Below are 24049 nucleotides of genomic sequence, written 5' to 3'. Positions count from 1 at the left end.
TGCATACCAAAAGCATTCGATCTCATCATATAGTCAATTCATTTTTCTGGGAAATCTACTAGTAAATATAAGTAACACGTGTCGTATTGAACAAAATTCTTCATTTGAAATAACACATAATCAGTTATAAAGTTTAATCTAAGGAAAATATTAGTTCTTTTCAAGTTTTTGTGACTAATATGTTTATGACGCAAAACCATGTGAACACTTTGCTTATTTGCTTTTATAAACATATGCAAATTTTCATCAAATGAACCGAGCTTCAGGTAGAATGCTAATAAAATGTTTGGTTTATCAACCCATTTAACAAATCTTTTTAAATACTTTCGTTCAACGACGGTTTAATTCGGGTACACGGGGACTCAACTTGATCTATTTAGATGAATTTATCATTGTAAATTCGTGGTTGCGATCTATTGATGGGTAAAATAAACACGTTTATTGCATTTGAGCAAACAAGAAGCTACACCAACGTTTAAAAAGATAAATATCTTCGAATTAATTGTTTTGGACCTCATATATGATATGATTAATTGATTGGTGTTTGCTTAATGACAGATGACAGCTACTTTACACTTGAATTGTAAATTGTAAAAAAAGGCGAACAGAAGAACTGCGTCGTAGGCAAACGGAGTGTACATAAACCCCAATCAATTGAAGGAAATAAACAAGTATGAATCTTTATGAAATTATGGTTTTGATATCCAACAGTCTTATCATTTTGATCAATTGCTAATAAAAAATCAATTATAAATCAAGATAACTTTTAGAATCTAGTATTGCAGCTGATAAAATTTGCAAAAGACTCGACAGACAATATGTAGTTGGTAATAGTTTTATTCTATTGTATAATATGTATACTCCAATAATATTAGTACAACCTAAAATGCCTATCCCTGGCATTGAGTCAGGAGTTAATTGGATAACAACAATTAAGGTAAATGATGGTAATTCGAGATAATACAAATTATATATTCATCTATTTGTAACCTGAAGTTCTAAATTATTTGTTAATCAGCTAAATTGAAAACACAATGCATACAAGTTCTATTGCATGCAATTGGGATTAGAGAACTAATGGAAGCTATTTACATTCTACAACAAAGATCGATCTTAGTGTCATGCTGTTTGTAAATTTCTATACTTTATAGGTTTTATTTGACAAATATAGAGCATGTTTATAGACAATTCGTTGTTAACATGTTTTCTTCTAAATGAATGAGCAAAATTTGACAATGGAGCGCACATAGTACTACACACCATTAAACTGTCAATACATTAATTGGATTTAAGTAAATAATTTCTTCTGTGAGTGGTAAGACAAAGGAAACCAAAGAAAATGGGATTACTTATGAGGAAAAGAAAAAAAGGTAAATGCTGTTTATTAAATATAGAGAAAGTAAAGTACAAGTGAAAGGCTGTTGCAATGTAGTAGTATATATATGATGATTTTATATTGAAAAGGACATCAGGGAATTCTGTACACGGTGTTTTTTTCATGTTCATTTCTACCTTGTGATTGTTTTTGTTGTGTTTTCGTTTGTGTAAGGACGGATCGAAATTCCTTCTTGGGAGAATGATAATGCGAATTGTTCACTTTGGAATCCAACTGTTGGTCTCCTCAGTATTGTGACGCAGTTTTAGCCTTCTCATAAATGACGTATTGACCAATCGAAAAGTCAATTACAGTGACCAATTCTTATTTCATAAAATTGAGAAAGGAAATGGTGAATATGTCAAAGCGACAACCACCCGACCATAGAGCAAACAACAGCCGAAGGCAACCAATGGGTCTTCAATGTAGCGAGAATTCCCGCACCCGTAGGTGTCCTTCAGCTGGCCCCTAAAATATGCATAATAGTACAGTGATAATGGACGTCATACTAAACTCCGAATTATACACAAGGAACTTAAATTTAAAATCATACAAGACAATCAAAGGCCGCATTACAGAATACCAGTATTATTTCTAAGCATACATGAATGCAAGAGGTCGCTCTATTCTACGGCACTGGAGATATATTTGTACGTCTAATATGATGCAAAAACCTAAAAGAGATAAATTAATATATATAATATTAAACTAGTGTATTTCAAACCTAATCCAACGTGAAGAAATGTGGCCTTTGGTATACAAGTCCGAAGATCATTATCTGAAGTACAAATTTCAATCTAAAGTAGGGGACATGAAAGGCTGGGAAAATGCATTGTCAAAATTTTGGAACTACATCTAGGTTGAAACCGGCTGCATGTCTTTTTCCATCTTTGGTGAGTTTTGACTATCAGAAGCGGATCTTTTGTCACATGAACGCATCGTAACACTTCACATTTCTTCAAACATGACATGGTAATAAAATTCTTTATAATAACGCATGTCAATAAATACGTACATGTATCATTGCAGTCTTGGAGCCATTGAAATCGTTAAATAGACGTTTTTTTTCACGAATGGTTATCACTTCAACGGTTTTGATTTTGCATGTTTATCTTTTACACTATTGATACAATTGAGTCTAGTTGAATGACTTGAATAACACTGTCTTGTTTAATTTGAAACAAATTGTATCATGACCTAAATAAACAATGAATACCTCATTCTCACTTCACACATTTTGTCTCCCAGTTATTTCGTTGCATGTCCACTTAATTTTTAATCAGTCACCATTTTTTTCGTAAAGTAGTATACGAACATTTTTTTTTTTACTTTTAAGGTGTAAAAAATGTAGAGTAACAGTATGAAGTATTTATCTCATATAATGAAACCAGTAATTCTTAAATGAACGAATTTTGATAAAAAAAAAAAAAAATTCATGTACTTGTCGGCATCGAAGTTAACATTTATATGATTACATGACAAGTAAACCTTTTTTCAGATAAGAATAACTCCAAAGTCAACTAAACTTGAATAACTTAACTCCTTGGTCGATCAGTGTGATCAAATTAGCGTCTGGAATATTTGGGTTTATCGAAGCGCAATTTGAAGCGTAAAAAAACATCACTATAGAAGATCATATTTCTCAACCGATATTACTCATGCACAACAAGGAATTGTATATTTAAATATACAATAAATACTTCTATCATATTTCTAGATATAAAACAAAAATAAATTAACATTCTTTTTTCTAATTATATATGTGGACTTTTGTCTCATGCTGATATAATTTAGCCAAAATCATTATATTTCACAAATGTTGCTTCTACGAAACATAATCCATCTTGGTTCTTTCCAAGCCCTACTATTAAGATTCCCTAACATAAAAGGGAAAACATTCCAACACAATGTTCAGGTAAAAGACAACTTGATCCGTAGACAATCGGTCGTTTGTGGAGACAACTCTGACATTCTTTTGAGACATTCAGAACCGTCCGGCAACTCTTGTTTGCATTATCATTTGATAGTATTACGGAATAAATTGATTCATTTATTGGTGATCGTTAACGCAGCATTTCCACAAAAGGCTATACCTATCTGTACCTAGTGTCTTTTTGTTGTTGAGATGTACAAGTACTGGACCACATCAAATTGTATTTTTGTCCATCTGATGAGTTAAGCCTTTTTCAACTGATTTTTAAAGTTCGTTCTAATGTTGTACTGTTACACCACTGTGTCAGGTTAGGTGAGGGTTGGGATCCCGCTGATATGTTTAAACCCGACACACTATGTATGTAAGTACCTATACCAAGTCAGTAGCCTGTAATTCAGTGGTTGTCGTTTGTTTATGTGTTACATATTTGTTTTTCGTTTGTTTTTACATAAATCAGGCCGCTAGTTTTCTCGTATCAATTGTTTTACATTGTCACTTCGGAGCCTTTTATAGCTTTATAGCTGACTATGCGGTATGGGCTTTGCTCATTGTTGATGACCATACTGTGACCTATAGTTGTTAAATTCTGTGCCATTTTTGTCTATTGTGTAGAGTTGTCTCATTGTCAATCATACCACATCTTTTCTTTTTTTTTTAAATATACTGAGACCATGAAACAAATTGAAGACAATTGTACCTTTGTTAACTACTGCACCGTCAATAGAAAAAAAAACTCGGTCCGTAAGGCCTTTTACAATTGCCAAAAAAAACCGTATATCTTAAACTATAAAAGTCCCCACATTTGTAATTTGTTTCTAAACTCATAATACCCTTCCTATAACCTTCGGACAGTGGTGTTACAGTAAAACAGAAGAATACAATTTAAAATCAGTTGAAAAGGGCTTGAGTTCGTCGATCGACAGCAAAAGACATGAAGAATCTGAGTATACTCGCAGTTACTGAAAGCTAAATCAAAGCACTTTTCATATATATCATGTATTCCCAAATTAAAACAAGCATACGCTAGTTGTCGTGCTAACCATACAACTTACTCATAATTCAAAGTATCTGAAAACAGAAAGTAGCACTAGGTGTTAAATACAAATGTTCAGACGACACAATTTGACCGTGTTCTCGACAAAGGGTCAAATGATAAATATGAAGCAACATACATTGTTTGGTTGAAAGCATATATTCGTGTCCGGGTATACAATTTAATTGTACAATATACTAGTATCGGATAGTTTTAGCACAGATAAGTTTTCATATGAGCAACTACTCACATTGTAAATTAATATGTGAATTTCGGAGCGTATTTTATACAGATGGATAGACTGTATTTATTGTAATATTATACATGTACATAAAGTTCAAATTAATTTTCATATCTTCAAAACATATGCTTTTTATTTGCTTTGTGTGGCCATTTTTTTTACCGATTTATTACCTGTAAGTGCAAAAAGGTTTCACTGGAATTTTACTCTTTGGTCGTTCTACAATCGAGTAATTGTATGGTTTTGCATGATTTCAAATTGTATTTTTCAAGCGTTTCTCAAACGCAATCTTTAATTGATTGTAATTTGAAATCAATTCACTCCTGACCATTATGTTTCCTGGCGCAGTGATACAATAAATGTTGTTTGTGTCCCCATCAGTAGTTACGTTGATAACTGAAAACAATTGATCAGAATCAGTACAAGAATGTTCTATTAACATGACATTACTATTGATCCCTGCACCAACATGTTATGAAATTATTTAGATCAATTAGTACATGAGAATTTTCAGTGAGGGATTAGGTTTAGTTTAAACACATTTCATTTGCTAAAACCAAAACGGATCACGCAGACACACGAAAGCAAAACATACTTATAAAGTATGAAGTATCATGTATAACAATACAAATTGTATGTGAGCATGTAACTATGATCATGTATAAATTATATACTGAAACACCATAAATTTTACTAAACTATACAGAAAAATGAAATGGGGACGAAGAAGGAAAGCCATAGATTAGGATGATGATCATGTGTTTCATACAGTTTATTGGCCTCAACCCCTATGGAATTTATCCACCCTCTATTGATTCGTAGGGGTCCACCCTCTATTGATTCGTAGGAGGTAAGTGGTTAACCGTGTAACGAATTTATTGCACGCTGGACCTTTTATGCTGCATTTTGTTGAAAAATGGTCTAAATTCCTTCTTGGGAGAATGTTAACGCGAATTGATCATTCCGGAATCAAACTGTTGGTCTCCTCTGTCTTGTGAAGCAGTTTTAGCCTTCTCGTAAATGACGTATTGACCAATCGAAAAGTCCATTACAGTGACCTATTCTGATTTCATGCATTAATGAATACCAGTACTATTTCTAGGAATACATGATTGTAAGAGGTCTATGGAGCTGGGGTATATTTGTACGTCTAATATGATGTATATGAACATCAGTAAAAGAGATAAATGAATATATTTAATAGATATATATTTCAAAAATGACTCAATGTGAAAAAATGTGGGCTTTAGTATAAAAGTCCGTGAGACGAACATTATCTGAAATACGAAATTAAATCTGAACTAGGGGACTTGAAAGGCTTGAAAATGTATCGTTAAAATTTTGGGATGAGTTTGAAACTGCATGTCTTTTAAGTGTCTTTGTTGAGTTTGGTCTATCAGCAGTGGATCTTTTGTCACATGAACGCATCGTAACACTTCACGTTTCTAATTAAATTAACTTTTTTTTTCAAATTGTTTTTGATTCAACAATTTCTTTTGGTGCATATTTATCTTTCATACTATTGAGTCAATTAAGTCAAGCTGAATAACACTGTATTGTTTAATTTAAAACAAATTGTATCATTTCCTGAATCAATAAATACCTCATTCCCACTTCACAGATTTTGTCTCCAATTTATTTAGTTGCATGTCCAATTAATTTTAAATCAGTGTTTTTCTATAAAATAGTTTTACGATGCGTTTCTTTTTTTTTTTTAAACTTTAACCCTAAAATAATGTAGAGTAGCAGTATGCAGAATTCTTTTAAAATAATGAAATAAGTAAGAAATGAACGATTTTTGAGAGAGAGAAAACGAAAAATTAATGTACTTGTCAGCATTGAAGTTAACATTTAATTACATTTAACGGTTTCTTAGTAGATTCAAAATTCAATAGCTATTACCTTTATTTCATGTACTTAATTTCCGTAGCGAGAAATGAGTGATAAATATTATTTTAAAATTGAAAATGGAAATATGGAATATATCAAAGTGTCAAAAACCCGATTAAAGAGCAAATAACATCCGAAAGCCACCAATGGGTCTTCAACGCAGCGAATACGGATGAACATGAATAAGAATTTTTTTGCAGTTCCTTTTCACGTTGATAATAATTTGTGGAATGCAACACACATGGCACATTGAAATTATATGAAATTTGATGACACAAACTAACAATTCTTCGGCAATCGACCATGACCATTGAGTCTAAGATTATAAATAAAGACTGGAGGTTTCTCTATAATTGGGAATTATGAATGAAATAGGACTTACGATACAATATTTATTTCGGCCACAGTATCTGCCTTTTAACGCTTTGACGCTTTGTTTATTTGGTCACTGTAAGCTATGATTTATTTGTCTTCTTAAACAATGCCAACACTATAGTTTTGTAGTATTACAATGATGTTTATTCGACGATGTATTTACTGATTGTATACGTACAGACTATGTAAATTCTGATAGTTCTTAATCAGCTGGAATACTTTTTTTTAATGCATATTCAAATTATTGTCATTTATTTTATAAATCTATTATAATAGTGCTTTATGTGACCGGGCTGAAGTACGTCCATTATTCATAGTTCATTATTCATTATTCAATAATGAATAATGAAATAGTTCATTATTCTCTATTCAATATTGAAAAATGAATAATGAATAATGAAATGGTTTATGTTTCATTATTCAAATTGAAGCGGTGAATAGTGAAAAAAATATAAAAAAAATTTGACCGTGACACTATAGCTATATTTTGATTCGCAATGACCATAAGAGGGTTTACGGACGAACAAAATGCCACAATATGCATAAAAATGAGGAAATAAAAAAGAAGATGTGGTATTATTGTCAATGAGACAAACATCCAAAAAAGACCAAAATGACACAGACATCAACAACTATAGCTCACCGTACAGCCTACAACAATGAGCAAAGCCCATACCGCATAGTCAGCTATAAAAGGCCCCAATAAGACAATGTAAAACAATTTAAACAAGACAACTAACGGCCTTATTTATTTTAAAAAATGAACGAAAAACAAATATGTAACACATAGACAAACGACAACCGCTAAATTACAGACTCCTGACTTGGGACAGACACATACATAAATAATTCGATGGGGTTAAAAATGTTAGCCAATTTTGAATAATGAAATGGATATTTTGAATAATGGAATGGACTGCTGCGACCCTTTAGCCCCTTATTATAGATAAACTTTATACCTAATTCGAAAGCTTATAACGAGAGGAACAAAATGTATATAGTCAACATGTTCCGCAACGCATATTAGAGGACTGAAATGTGGAAATACGCGTGAAAATTAAGAAATAGCCAATTTTGAATAATGAAATGGATATTTTGAATAATGGAATGGACTGCCGCGAACTTTTAGCCCCTCATTAAAGATTAACTTTATACCTCATTCGAAAGCTTATAACAAGAGGAACAAAATGTATCTAATCAACATGTTCTGCAACGCATATTACAGGACTTGAATGTCGAAAAACGCGTGAAAATTAAGAAATAGCCAATTTTGAATAATGAAATGGATATTTTGAATAATGGAATGGACTGCCGCGACCTTTTAGCCCCTAATTATAGATAAACTTTATACCTCATTCGAAAGCTTATAACAAGAGGAACAAAATGTATATAGTCAACATGTTCCGCAACGCATATTGCAGGACTTAAATGTCGAAATACGCGTGAAAATTAAGAAATAGCCAATTTTGAATAATGAAATGGATATTTTGAATAATGAAATGGACTGCTGCGACCCTTTCATTCCTAATTATAGACAAACCTTATACCTCATTCGAAAGTTTAATACGAGAGGAACAAAATATATAGAGTCAACATGTTCCGCAACGCATATTAGAGGACTTAAATGTCGAAATACGCGTAAAAATTACGAAATAGCTAATTTTGAATAATGAAATAGATATTTTGAATAATGGAATGGACTGCTGCGACCCTTTAGCCCCTGATTATAGATAAACTTTATACCTAATTCGAAAGCTCATAACGAGAGGAACAAAATGTATATAGTCAACATGTTCCGCTACGCATATTACAGGACTAAAATGTCGAAATACGCGAGAAAGTTAAGAAATAGCCAATTTTGAATAATGAAATGGATATTTTGAATAATGGAATGGACTGCTGCGACCCTATAACCCCTAATTATAGACAAATCTTATTCCTCATTCGAAAGCTTATTACGAGATAAACAAAATGTCTATAGTCAACATGTTCCGCAACGCATATTAGGGGACTTAAATGTCGAAATACGCGTAAAAATTACGAAATAGCCAATTTTGAATAATGAAATGGATATTTTGAATAATGAAATGGACTGCTGCGACCCTATAACCCCTAATTATAGACAAACCTTATTCCTTATTCGAAAGCTTATTACGAGATAAAAAAATGTATATAGTCAACATGTTCCGCAACGCATATTACAGGACTTAAATGTCGAAATACGCGTAAAAATTACGAAATAGCCAATTTTGAATAATGAAATGGATAATTTAAATAATGAAATGGACTGCTGCGACCCTTTAACCCCTAATTATAGACAAACCTTCTACCTCACTCGAAAGCTTATTACGAGAGGAACAAAATGTATATAGTCAACATGTTCCACTACGCATATTAGAGGACTTAAATGTCGAAATACGCGTAAATATTACGAAATAGCCAATTTTGAATAATGAAATGGATATTTTGAATAATGGAATGGACTGCTGCGACCCTATAACCCCTAATTATAAACAAACCTTATACCTTATTCGAAAGCTTATTACGAGAGGAACAAAATGTATATAGTCAACATGTTCCGCAACGCATATTAGAGGACTTAAATGTAGAAATACGCGTGAAAGTTAAGAAATAGCCAATTTTGAATAATGAAATGGAAATTTTGAATAATGGAATGGACTGCTGCGACCCTTTAGCCCCTTATTATAGATACACCTTATAACTCATTCGAAAGCTTATAACGAGAGGAACAAAATGTTTATAGTCAACATGTTCCGCAACGCATATTAGAGGACTTAAATGTCGAAATACGCGTTAAAATTAAGAAATAGCCAATTTTGAATAATGAAATGGAAATTTTGAATAATGGAATGGACTGTTGCGACCCTTTAGCCCCTAATTATAGATAAACTTTATACCTCATTCGAAAGCTTATAACAAGAGGAACAAAATGTATATAGTCAACATGTTCCACAACGCATATTAGAGGACTTAAATGTCGAAATACGCATTAAAGTTAAGAAATAGCCAATTTTGAATAATGAAATGGATATTTTGAATAATGAAATGGACTGCTGCGACCTTTTAGCCCCTAATTAAAGATACACTTTATACCTCATTCGAAAGCTTATAACAAGAGGAACAAAATGTCTATAGTCAACATGTTCCGCAATGCATATTAGAGGACTTAAATGTCGAAATACGCGTAAAGGTTAAGAAATAGCCAATTTTGAATAATGAAATGGATATTTTGAATAATGGAATGGACTGCTGCGACCCTTAAGCCCCTGATTATAGATAAAATTTATACCTAATTCGAAAGCTTATAACGAGAGGATTAAAATGTATATAGTCAACATATTCCGCAACGCATATTAGAGGACTTAAATGTCGAAATACGCGTGAAAGTTAAGAAATAGCCAATTTTGAATAATGAAATGGATATTTTGAATAATGGAATGGACTGCTGCGACCCTTTAGCCCCTAATTATAGATACACTTTATACCTCATTCGAAAGCTTATAACAAGAGGAACAAAATGTATATAGTCAACATGTTCCGCAACGCATATTAGAGGACTTAAATGTCGAAATACGCGTTAAAATTAAGAAATAGCCAATTTTGAATAATGAAATGGAAATTTTGAATAATGGAATGGACTGCTGCGACCTTTTAGCCCCTAATTATAGATAAACTTTATACCTCATTCGAAAGCTTATAACAAGAGGAACAAAATGTATATAGTCAACATGTTCCACAACGCATATTAGAGGACTTAAATGTCGAAATACGCGTGAAAGTTAAGAAATAGCCAATTTTGAATAATGAAATGGATATTTTGAATAATGGAATGGACTGCTGCGACCCTATAACCCCTAATTATAGACAAATCTTATTCCTCATTCGAAAGCTTATTACGAGATAAACAAAATGTCTATAGTCAACATGTTCCACAACGCATATTAGAGGACTTAAATGTCGAAATACGCGTTAAAATTAAGAAATAGCCAATTTTGAATAATGAAATGGAAATTTTGAATAATGGAATGGACTGCTGCGACCTTTTAGCCCCTAATTATAGATAAACTTTATACCTCATTCGAAAGCTTATAACAAGAGGAACAAAATGTATATAGTCAACATGTTCCACAACGCATATTAGAGGACTTAAATGTCGAAATACGCATTAAAGTTAAGAAATAGCCAATTTTGAATAATGAAATGGATATTTTGAATAATGAAATGGACTGCTGCGACCTTTTAGCCCCTAATTAAAGATACACTTTATACCTCATTCGAAAGCTTATAACAAGAGGAACAAAATGTATATAGTCAACATGTTCCGCAATGCATATTAGAGGACTTAAATGTCGAAATACGCGTAAAGGTTAAGAAATAGCCAATTTTGAATAATGAAATGGATATTTTGAATAATGGAATGGACTGCTGCGACCCTTAAGCCCCTGATTATAGATAAAATTTTTACCTAATTCGAAAGCTTATAACGAGAGGATTAAAATGTATATAGTCAACATATTCCGCAACGCATATTAGAGGACTTAAATGTCGAAATACGCGTGAAAGTTAAGAAATAGCCAATTTTGAATAATGAAATGGATATTTTGAATAATGGAATGGACTGCTGCGACCCTTTAGCCCCTAATTATAGATACACTTTATACCTCATTCGAAAGCTTATAACAAGAGGAACAAAATGTATATAGTCAACATGTTCCGCAACGCATATTAGAGGACTTAAATGTCGAAATACGCGTTAAAATTAAGAAATAGCCAATTTTGAATAATGAAATGGATATTTTGAATAATGGAATGGACTGCCGCGACCTTTTAGCCCCTAATTATAGATAAACCTTATACCTAATTCGAAAGCTTATAATGACCGTAACAACATGTATATAGTCAACATGTTCCGCCACGCATATTAGAGGACTTAAATGTCGAAATACGCGTGAAAGTTAAGAAATAGCCAATTTTGAATAATAAAATGGATATTTTGAATAATGGAATGGACTGCTGCGACCCTTTAGCCCCTAATTATAGATACACTTTATACCTCATTCGAAAGCTTATAACAAGAGGAACAAAATGTATATAGTCAACATGTTCCGCAACGCATATTAGAGGACTTAAATGTCGAAATACGCGTGAAAGTTAAGAAATAGCCAATTTTGAATAATGAAATGGATATTTTGAATAATGGAATGGACTGTTGCGACCCTTTAGCCCCTAATTATAGATAAACTTTATACCTCATTCGAAAGCTTATAACGAGAGGAACAAAATTTTCATAGTCAACAAGTTCCGCAACGCATATTAGAGAAGTAATGAACGACCTAAATATCGAAATACGCTTGAACATTAAGAAATAGCTTATTTTGAATAATGGAATAGACAGCTGCGACCTTTTAGCCCCTATTCATAGATAAACCTTATACCTGATTCGAAAGTTTATTACGAGAGGAACACAATGTTTATAGTCAACCTGTTCTGCAACGCATATTAGAGGACTTCAATGTCAAAATACGCGTGGAAATTAAGAAACAGCCAATTTTGATTAATGAAATGGATATTTTGAATAATGGTATGGACTGCTGTGACCCTTTAGCCTCTAATTATAGATAGACTTCGTAGCTCATTCGAAAGCATATTTCGAGAGGAACAAAATGTTTATAGTCATCAAGTTCCGCAACGCATATTAGAGAAGTAACGAACGACCTAAATATCGAAAAACGCTTGAACATTAAGAAATAGCTTATTTTGATTAATGGAATGGACTACTACAGCCCTTCAGTCCCTAACAAAGGCAAATTTTATTCACCAAATTAAAGCGTTTTGATAGAGGAATAACTTGAGTATAAATGATATGTACCGCAATGACCATTAGAGGGGTTACGGAGGACCTAAATGCCAAAATATGCATGAAAATAAAAAAATAGCCAATTTTGAATAATGAAATGCATATTTTGAATTACAGAACACTTGTCCTACAGAATGGACAATTGTGAGCCGTTGACCCCAGGCCCTTATTACCTTATACCTCAATTGAAGGCTTATTAAGAGATGAACAGTAGCATGATTATGAGAGTTCTGCCACACACCCATTTTTATGTTGGAGTCGAGGGAAACGTTTTCTTTGTGGATGAAATAAACACACACACACAAAAATAGAAATTCACAGATATAATAAACACAATGGACTTTAAGATTGCAAATATGTCTGGTCAGAGATAGTATACGGCACAAGAGGTAGAAATTCTGAAAAAAAACTGGCCGCTGTAAAGGCCAATCGAGAACAGCGCTGCAATGATGAGGAAATTATCAAATTGCGAACAGTAGGGCAGGACTCAACCTTGATTGTCAAAGACATTAAATACTTCGACACGAAGTAAAGGCCTGCAAAATAATAACCTTGTGCTGGAAAGCGGAAACTATTCGCACATGGGGATATGAGAGATTAAATAAGCAACTGACTACCGTCTTGGCAAATAGAGAACCGATGGAGCTGTGCAAATTGTGAGCTATGGGATGAAAAATCATGACGCACCGCGTACGTTTCTCGACTTTCTTATTTTTTATAAGGATTGTAGGATCGAGAGTGTTCGAATATATATGTTTTGTAGGCCCGAAAACTGGGTCTAAAAACAGTAAATTGGGAATGGTGGTTTTGGGGTGACCTAAATTGATTTTTTTGTTATGATGAATACATTGATCCAATTGAACATGGAGTTAGTAGTTGAAAACGTCAAATATAGCCAAAATGAACCACCTTCGAGGGTAATCCCGGTTGAGAAAATATCAGTTGGTTGAGAGTTGATAGAAACGAAGACAAATCTTAAAATTCATCGTCGTCCCAAACCCTACACGAGGAGGTTGTCACCCAGGCAAAACAACTTTGGTCGAAAGGGGTTAGCAGGCTGATCGACTGCTAAAGAAGGTACAGGAACAGATTTTAGAAGATAGGAAAGCCATTGCGGATACAATTGAGGTACATTCGCCGAGAAAAAACGTTTAAAGATTTATTTACTACCTGGAATATGACCCCGCGTATTGGCATGGACGTGCATACCACCCTTAGGGTCTCTCTGATGTCACGGATGTAAGTTAAAGGCGATTGGGCGTTTTAAGAGGCAAAACAATGTAATCATGCACTGTATGTACCTTTGTAAATATTAATCCAACAGGTAATGCGGATGATGAGAACGGGGGATACTTTCACTCGGGAAACTAGATTTTCACCTCGGCCACGGACTTTGTTGAAACCCTTGAGGAGATGGATAAAAAGATCGTAGGAGGCCGATTGGACATATGACAAAACTAGGGAAATGGTGAATACTTCCTCGGTCCAGCGGGGGTGTATCCCTTCTCGAAAGTATCTTTCTGTTTCGGAAATTCGCGGTGTTTGAATGGGAGAGAAAGGTTCCAATACAAATTGTTTTTCATGCTCTTTATGACTTACGACAACAGGGGCCATCTTGATAGCGGTGTTTGTTGGTATTGTACTGGCGAACAAGATCGTCCAGGACATCGATATAGGTGCGTGTAGAGTTGGCTGAAAAGTTTCGAACGTTTGACAATACTCGAATTGTCTTCGTTCCCGCTGGAGTAGATATCGATACCTTGCTTTTGAAGCAGCTGATTTACGTGTTTGTTGTAAAATTTTTGCCTTTGTCTGTCGATAGCTTCTTGGGCACACCGCTTGGAATGCATTCCGCAATGTCACCCTTCTTTTTCTTGAGTGGTATAATCCAGCCATATTTGGAAAATACATCGATAATGCTCAGGATAAATTCATTTCCCTTGTCCCTGGAAAAGTCACTCATATCAAAAGGTCAGGTCTCATCCACACCACCCACCGCTACACAGCGTTTATGAAACTAGCGTCGAACTGGTTTGCGAACCCCTCAGCTAGCTCATCGGTCCAGCGAACATTTTTTTTTAACACCCAGAACGAATCCAACTTTGGTACTGATGATGGGTCCGACGATGCTGCAGTCCAAGTGTTAAGCGAGGCTACATTGTAGCATAGCTTCGTGAACGATGGAGTTGTGTGCGGATGAATCATTGTACTGGGCATAACAAAGATCGTGGTGATATGCTGCCTCGTCAACTTGATTAATGGGTTTTGACCAAGCCTTCAGGGCGTCGTTGGGAAGTTGTCGCTTTCTAAGTTAAGTCCCTGGCCTGGTGAAGTTGTGTCCGGGTAGATGCATTTCCATGGGTAATCGGTTGATTAGATTGTTCATGAACCATGGACCGGTTGTAGAAACAAACTTAGACATCTTGGCATCGCACACCTTGTAGTTGCCAACCTTTCACCGTCGCCCGTTGCTGGTCATTACCTCGCTGGTGTTACCTGTGTCCATCTTCCTACGACTTTCACACAGAAAATCATCGCTATTTTATTTTAACAAATGAACATTAAGGACATTTCATAGAGTGCTAACGCCCACACGAGGAGTAATCGATAAAACGGTCGATCATTGGGACTGTGGTAAGACGACGCAGCTAAACAACCTATTCCTGTGCGATGGATGGCTCCGATTACACCCAATTGTTCGTCTTCGGATAATCCATTCACCAACCTATCTACCAGCTGTTGGAGCAAGCGCTGGAATAAAGCTTCCCCAAAGAAGATATCCGAGACCTCCTACAGTGCAGGGCAAGTCACCCTTCTCGTTGATCGATGTGGTCAACACCTTACTACCACCACGACACCCGAGTATCGACACTTTTTTCTTCGAGCAAGGAAGTGATGTACTAGACCCCCGAGTACTTGATCACAGCCGCAAGAACCTCATGGTGAACCTCATGGTGTTCTACGATGTTGAGAAAACAGAACACGTGTGAAGACAATGACGACTGTTTCTACCTGTGCCAGAACTACTTCACACTGCCCATCCAGTCGATCCCGGAGAATGCCTACTTCTCCTGCATCTCCCAGCAGAACGCTGAGAAAATCGACCACATCCGACGCAATCACTGCAACGATCTCACCAAGAAACAGTTTGACATTCTGTGTAAGCATTGCTGGTCCAAGGCAAATGGAAAATATCGATGTAAACTAAATGAGTGCTATGCGGTATAAGATAAAGAATGGATCAGCTTGAATATTTCTTTAGGTATAAAGAATATCTGGACACAGTTCGAATGGCCCTGCAAATACAATTTTGAGTGGATTCCAGTCGATATGAGGAGCATATGTTGAAAATGCGGTTGCGTGATTCTTCACCCGATCTAAAGGTGATTTCAACGCAAGGACTCCCACCATTATGGTAAGGTGGAGCAATATTCCTAATCCCAATGCCCTGCCAAGACGATTTGAGGCCATTAGTTCACATACCCATGACACGTGAATCTATCGAAGAAAAGGGATCCGTATCAGCTGTGTAATACCTTCATGTGCAACTCATAAATTAGGGCGTTCACACAAACGCTTAGGGTCGTGCAACAGCATTCGATCTATTAGATAAATGACGTAAGTTGCAAGACACCAAACGGAAGATTCAAGCCAGTTATATGCAGCATCGTCTCGACAAGTATGAACTTAGCTGGGACCTTTAAAAGGTGATCACGCCTGTGGTTGAGGCTCAGCGAGAGGCAGCTTCACAGATCATCGAAAATATGGCAGACCTTCCTGCAACAGTGCCAGCCAGCCATCCCTTCACCACCGCCATAGTTTGCCGACCCACTACTCATTACACGACATACAGACACCGTCCTCTGAGCTCGAGCACAGCAGCATTTGCAGCTCAGTATGCCGACGTTGGTATCTTCATCGGAAGCTCACTAGTTACTTTTGACGGCGATAATGTTTTTATGGACAGAGTGAAGTAAAAAGGAACCCTTGGCTTCTGGGAAGTCATGGTAAAATAGAAACCATAATCGTTCGAGCTCGACGACCCTGACGACTACGCAGAGAGCCTTAAAAGTTCCGATACTATGTATAAAGGAAATTCCATCCTTGCAAGAACCCCGAAGGCGAATAAGAAGTACATGTGGAAGGGAATCGTGTCCCACATCTACCAGAAGTATTAGTTTGGCATTGAGCTGCAAACCATGCTTTTTTTCCACTTCAAGCAACTTCTCGATCGCTTGGAACTGTGTGCTGCAGCTTACCGAGCAGGAAATAATGGTGTGCGCAACGAAATTGTATCGATTTTCCATGCTATGAAAAAAGGTAGACATATCATGAAGAATATATGGCGCTTCATCATAGCATCCTATAAGTAAAGGTTGCAAATCAAGAAAGGTTACGCCTGAAAGTACGCATACGGTGGTAGAGGTCTGTTTGAAACAATTGCCACTTTGGCTGCACACATGTTTACTTCATCTGCCACCAAAACCACAGGAAGTAAGGCCGTGAGTGCAAACACCAATGCAGCATTTAAAGATGTTGCAGAAGGGGCCCCAAAGCCGTCGACTACGTGGTTGATAAAGTTACCCGCCCCCGAAACCGCAGAATGTCCACTCAACAGTCCAGTGTTCAACGCAGCAAACCGCAGCAAACCGCAGCAAACCAAGTTGAACAACCTGATCTCCGGTTCTGGCATTGGTACCATCCACGACTTCGTGCAGCGCTTTAAATAAATACATAATGTCCAACATCCTTATTACCACCGAAGGGTTGGTCTTCGACGAAAGTCTCCAAGAATATCAGGTTCACGAATACGAACCTCAAGCTGGTGCCAACCTGAATAATCCAGTTGAGATCCGAATCAACATCGAAACCCAAGACTTGTTCCTCCATCCCGCTGAAAATTATCTCTTGGTAGAGGGGTGACTGTACAATAACGACGGTAGTGCATCTGCTTATGCAGATCTAGTGCCTCTCATTCTTAATGGGATCATGTATCTCTTTAAGACCATCAGTTACAATAAATGCAAGCTCTCAAGCTAGCTGATCGAACATCCCAGTCGTTGCCATCATCATGCTGGGAATGTTGATTTGTCCCAACAATTTCTCCAAATTCCAAGGATTCAACTAGCTGTGGTACAAAGAACCATCTACCGAAGCCGAGGCCGAAAACATAGGGTTTGCAGCAGGACATGGGTATATTATCAACAAGCCCGCAAACAAAGGATCGTTTTCATTCACCATACATCCGAGACACATTTTCGGCTTTGCAGACGATAACAACAAGATTGTGCATGGATCAAGCACGAATTGTCACTCGTACGCGACTCGGACGACAATGCTATCCTGCTACTGCCGTCAACGACGTGGCGAAAATCAACCTGTGGACGTGGCGAAAATCAACCTGAGTCAGATCTCTTGGTTTGTTCTCATGTCCTTCCTTCCTTCCGATGAAAACAAAACTGCGGTTGTACAAGACCATCCAGAGAAAGAGTAAGATCGATTGTGGTTTCCGAATACGACAGTGTGATTCTACAAGTGTTACCCCAAACTTACAGTTCCACTGGAGTTTGTCTGCCAAGAGCGGTCGGGAAAAACCGAGATACATCATCGTAGTACGATCAGACTCAAAATGCAATCGTGTTCGACCACTGCCAGTTGCGAACTATCTACGTCACTCTCATCGCAGAACGCTACCCGGCGCTAGACTTCAATGCGAGTTTCATCCTCAGAGCAACGATGACTCTCGCCAAACTCTATCAACGTTGTCAATAGCATCAGCACGTCTTGGGATTCAAAGGGCAGATTTACACGTTCGGTTTGATCACAAACGGCTATACAAGACGGGGAGCCCATTGTAAATATCATCAGAATCAACAGCATTCTTGGGAATAGTTATATTAGTGCGGCGGCTACACATATATTTGAGACGATTTGTAAACATCCTGCTACAAGCATGGCATTTGGCATAGACCTTCCTCAACTATTACTCTTTCATTTCAGAAACAGAGACATCTGCAAAAAATGTCTCACTTCCGGTAAAATCAAGGTTATCATACTTAAATCCGCCCTTTATCGAAGGCTAATATGTGAAAAGGTATTATTATCATGCTACTAACATAATATTAGGTACCAATCTTTGTTATCTACTACCTTTGGCTATATGATAGAGATTAATTATCTTCAAAAACCCTACTTCTGGTATAGTCCAACATGGCGCACATACTACTAGAATAAGCTTATTTTTAGGGAGGGTAAATAAAATGTGTTTTAATGTATTGCTACTATCATTACATTGTGCAGCAAACCTTTCTTTTGTGTCTCTCGTGGATACAATGTATAAGACATATCTCTTTAAAAACATTACTTCCGGTAATATCCAAAATTGCGGACATAGAAATATCTATTTTCTATTTCAACATTCTACTTTTTTCAAAATAAAAAGAAAACGCTCTTGTTGTGGGTTTTGTTGCTTGTCATTAAACTTTGTTTTCTAGTTTTCCACTAAATTATTCTGATCTAAATTTTTAAATAACACTTCCGGTAAAAAAAAACATATGGCGTAGATTTAAGAAATGAGTCCCCAAACCACATCTTTGATTTAAAGTTTTAGATAGATTGATTAAAACTTAAATTACTATAACACTAAAAAAAAATCAAATTACTACTTTTTGGCTAAAAAAACCATATTCATTCATTGTCACCACCACATGAAAACAAAGCAGTGCAGGGGAGACCCGATTTTTCACATTAACAACGACCGCGATATCCTCTGTATTTGTATCAGTATATAAAATTGAGAATTGAAATGGAGAATGTGTCAAAGAGACAACAAACCGACCGAAAAAACAACAGCAGAAGGTCACCAACAAGTCTCCAATGTAGCGAGAAATTCCCGCACCCGGAGGCGTCCTTCAGCTGGCCCCTAAACTAGTACTAGTTCAGTGATCATTAACGCCATACTCATTTCCAAATTGTACACAAGAAACTAAAATTGAAATAATACAAGCCTAACAAAGGCCAGAGGCTCCTGCCTTGGGACAAGCGCAAAAAGGCGGCTGGGTTAAATATGTTTGTGAGATCCCAACCCTCCACCTATACCTCGAGCTAATGTAGAGTAAACGCATAACAATACGCACATTTAAATTCAGTTCAAGAGAAATTCGAGTCTGATATCAGAAGATGTAACCAAAGAAAATGAACAAAATGACAATAATACATAAATAACAACAGACTACTAGCAGTTAACTGACATGCCAGCTCCAGACTTCAATTAAACTGACTGAAAGATTATGATTTCATAGTATGAACATCAGGCACAATCCTTCCCGTTAGGGTTTTAGTATCATACCATCATAACATAAATGAGAAGAACATAACCCGTGTCATGCCAACAACTGTTTTTTGATAAATGTGTTTAGTTCCGATGCAAAGACCCTATAAGTGAATCAATATTAACGCCAAAATATGCAATCTTTAATGACCTGACAACAGTATCGTAACTATATCCCTTCTTCATAAGTCTATTCAAGGGTTTTGTTTGTTTTGAGGTGAATACTGACACCTTTGTGCTTTATAAAGAATACTTCCATAAAAAATGAATACATTGTCGATACCAATTCTGGATTTAATATAACGGTGTGAGAGAGCCCGCAGATATATTGACGAGCATTAAGAGCAGATTTGACGCTCTCTACACTTGATGCAAACACTTAGTCTACAGTGTTGTGTAGCTGATTCGACGCGATCACTGTCTTTTCAAAGAGTGAGTTTGAGTATTGTGGTGTTTTGCTTAGTGGAATGTCAAAACACTTAGAGTGATTCTAACTTATAGCTCAACATGCAGACTTTTTATACGTTCAGGTATTTCACATCCATTTTTTTATGGAAATATTCTTTATAAAGCACAAAGGTGTCAGTATTCACCTCAGAAACTTACAAAACCTTTAAATAGACTGATTAAGAAGGGATATAATTACGATACTGTTGTCAAGTCATTAAAGATTGCATATTTTGGCGTTAACATTTAGTCACTGATAAGGTCTTTGCGTCGGAACTAAAGACATTTATTCTAAAAACAGTTGTTGGCATGACACGGGTTTAATTGAAGTCTGGAGCTGGCATGTCAGTTTACTGCTAGTAGTCTGTTGTTATTTATGTAGTATTGTCATTTTGTTTATTTTCTTTGGTTACATCTTCTGACATCAGACTCGGACTTCTCTTGAACTGAATTTTAATGTGCGTATTGTTATGCGTTTATTTTTCTACATTGGTTAGAGGTATAGGGGGAGGGTTGAGATCTCACAAACATGTTTAACCCCGCCGCATTTTTGCGCCTGTCCCAAGTCAGGAGCCTCTGGCCTTTGTTAGTCTTGTATTATTTTTATATTAGTTTCTTGTGTACAATTTGGAAATTAGTATTGCGTTCATTATCACTGAACTAGTATATATTTGTTTAGGGGCCAGCTGAAGGACGCCTCCGGGTGCGGGAATTGCTCGCTACATTGAAGACCTGTTGGTGACCTTCTGCTGTTGTTTTTTATTTTGTCGGGTTGTTGTCTCTTTGACACATTCCCCATTTCCATTCTCAATTTTATTGTTTTCCACAATATTTGTTGCGTGGTAATCTTCGAACTTCTTGGCAGTTATGTTTCTCTTAGGACGTGCTTTTGTATAAATTCGTCTGGTTCAATAACGGGAATCAGCCCCTGAGACCACTTTGTACATAAACATCAACTTCTAACTTGTTCGTCTTGCAATTGTAAAGAGGTCTTGTAGTTCCAGTTTGGCAATCATATTGGAGACACAACCGTCCTCTCTTGACTTGTAATAGATGGTGATGAATCTTGCCGCTTGCCGTTGTATCCTTTCTAGCTTATTTGTGTTTGTTACCGTGTATTGGTCCCATACTATGGCTCCATATTCCATCGTTGATCTGACGAGCGAAATGTTTAATTTGTTGGTGGTCCATTTGAGGTCTTCCGAAATATTTAGGACTAGGAACGGGTCATGCTTGACTTGTTGAAGTATGTGTCCACTTAAACTGTAGATTGTATTGCTTTTGTTTCTGATGCTTAGGATGTAGAATCTTTTGCATTGAACCGCATTCCCCAGTACATCCACAATGTACAAGCTTCTGCCAAAATGATGAGGCATTAGAAAGAGTTATTAATAAGTGATCATATTTGTCCCTTCGCCATCCATTAGCGCCTGAACTGGGTAGCATAATAGCCAATTCCAAGCTCGTCCCCTCTAAACACCTGCCTTAGTATATTGCACGTTTTACATGCTGGAAAAGTCTAGACCAAGTTGAGGGAATACCCTCAAATAGTCTTCCCTATTGCGTAAATAGTTAGTTTCTTGAATCGTTAATCATGTTTGTGTGATCTTACAGTTAAACCTCGATGATTTATACTGATCAATCATCATTCTTTACCTTAGATTCACATCTTCAAATTGCCATCAATGTAGCCCACATTTTTTTCCTTTTCAAGCAATCAGAAAACTATATCACAACCGGTAAATACATGGATCACAATAAGTGTTTGTAATCACTCATTGCCAGGTGCATTTGAAAGGTAATTGATATACTAGTATATTTATAAAAAACCTTTTGCCCTCCAAACCACAACCCATAGTTCGTCTACCCCTGTCACAGAATAGCGAAACAGTAATGACAGCATCATCAGTAACGACTATTCGAATCATGACTCGTGCAAGTTCGTGTTTCATCACATTAGACACATGCAACATGATTCAATCGCAGCCTCTTAATGTGAGCATGGTTATTAACTTGAAATACATCACGAGGTAGATAAGATATAATATCAGGAGCATTTTTATAAGAAGCAAGAGCTACATTTAGGGAAAGGGGAATACACAGACGAACCTAGAGTCCAAACAAAATCCTCAAAATTGGCAAAGTGTTCTGAAAGATGACGACAATAAGTAAGAACTTTTAAGTTTTCATTCGCAACAGATTGCTCAAACTATTTTGAGGAAAAGGTAGTTGTAGCAACACTTACTCATGATGTTTTGTGTTATCCACAACATGATAATGTTTCAAGCATAGCACCATGTTCACACGAAGAGGCTGCCACTTGAATCAAGATGCATGTGTCTGATGCAGTGAAACACAGACTTCAACTGAGTAATGGCTCGAACAGTCGATACTGATGTTGCTGTCATGGATGTCTCGCTATTCAGTGAAATAGGGGCAGACGAACTTTGGCTTGAATTTGGAAGTGAGAAAGCCAAAAATTTAGTGACCAGCTAAAAAAACATTTTCTTTACATTGGGAAAAAAAAATATTAAAATGAAATACAATATTTCTATGTCCATATTGGATATATCCGGAAGTATGGTTTTAAAGAAATATGTCTTATACATTGTATCCATGACAAGCAGCAAAGAAAGGTTCCTGCTCAATATATTGAAAGTAGCAATAGTTTAAAATACATTTCAAATACCCTCCCTAAAAGTAAGCTTATTTTAGTACAATGTCCACCATGTCGGCTTTTACGGGAAGTAGGGTTTTTGAAGACGTCTAATCTATAGCATATATCTAAAGGAGTACATAACAAAGGTTTGTACCAAATTCCATGATAGTAGCATGTTCATAACGTCTATTCACATACTAGCCTTCGGTATTGGGCTAATTAAAGAATGGTGTCCGCCATTTTGAATTTTACCGGAAATGAGACATTTTTTTCAAATGCCTCACTATCTGAAATAAAAGGGAAATAGTTTAGGAAGGTCTGTGCCAAACTTCATGTTTGTAGCAGGATGTGCCCAATTTTTCACACAAAGCCGCCATACTATATCAACCATATAAGTTATGTAAATGGTATTACAGCAGTCTTCCATCTACAGCTTTTTCCCCGCAGACGGTCCTGGTATAAGAATCATTCAAAAACCCAAAAAACTAGTATACTTACCAGTGATCTTGCAAACCAGCAATCGCATGCAAACATATCTCAACGACTAAGACGGTAGGCAAATCAATCGAGAGGTATGAATAAATGACTTATCACGAATCAGAATTAAGAAACCGAATGGGTCCATCAATGCCCATGCAACGTCAATCTTCAAAGACCCAAATGTTGCTAAACACCTATCCGACCTCCATGAAAAATATGTTGTTGTCCCCGCAGACAAAGCCCCAAATATCATCGTTTTTGTCTGTAAAAGTCATTACATTAAATGCTTGATAAACGAATTAGGTATACACTATTCACTTGGAAACCCAACATATACCCTCACGACACTTTTCAAAGAGGAAATCCTGGATAAGCATAGGTCTGTTCTTTGTTCCTTTAGTATTTCAA

General features: G+C 36.2%; 1 protein-coding gene across 1 annotated transcript in view; it reads left to right on the top strand.

Moving 5' to 3' along the window:
- Positions 1-980: 980 nt before the first annotated feature.
- Positions 981-24049, top strand: part of LOC134699083 (inositol 1,4,5-trisphosphate receptor type 1-like) — a 108881-nt gene continuing 85812 nt past the window's right edge. Inside the window, exon 1 of the mRNA XM_063560770.1 lies at positions 981-1370. Coding sequence (XP_063416840.1) covers positions 1340-1370 — 31 coding nt within the window. The 5' untranslated portion in view covers positions 981-1339. The remainder of the gene's footprint in view (positions 1371-24049) is intronic.

The sequence above is a fragment of the Mytilus trossulus genome, unplaced genomic scaffold (genome assembly GCF_036588685.1).
Source record: "Mytilus trossulus isolate FHL-02 unplaced genomic scaffold, PNRI_Mtr1.1.1.hap1 h1tg000024l__unscaffolded, whole genome shotgun sequence".
NCBI classification, from domain to species: domain Eukaryota; kingdom Metazoa; phylum Mollusca; class Bivalvia; order Mytilida; family Mytilidae; genus Mytilus; species Mytilus trossulus.
Note: the sequence above shows the minus strand (reverse complement) of the source record. Positions and strands in the feature narration are given on the sequence as shown.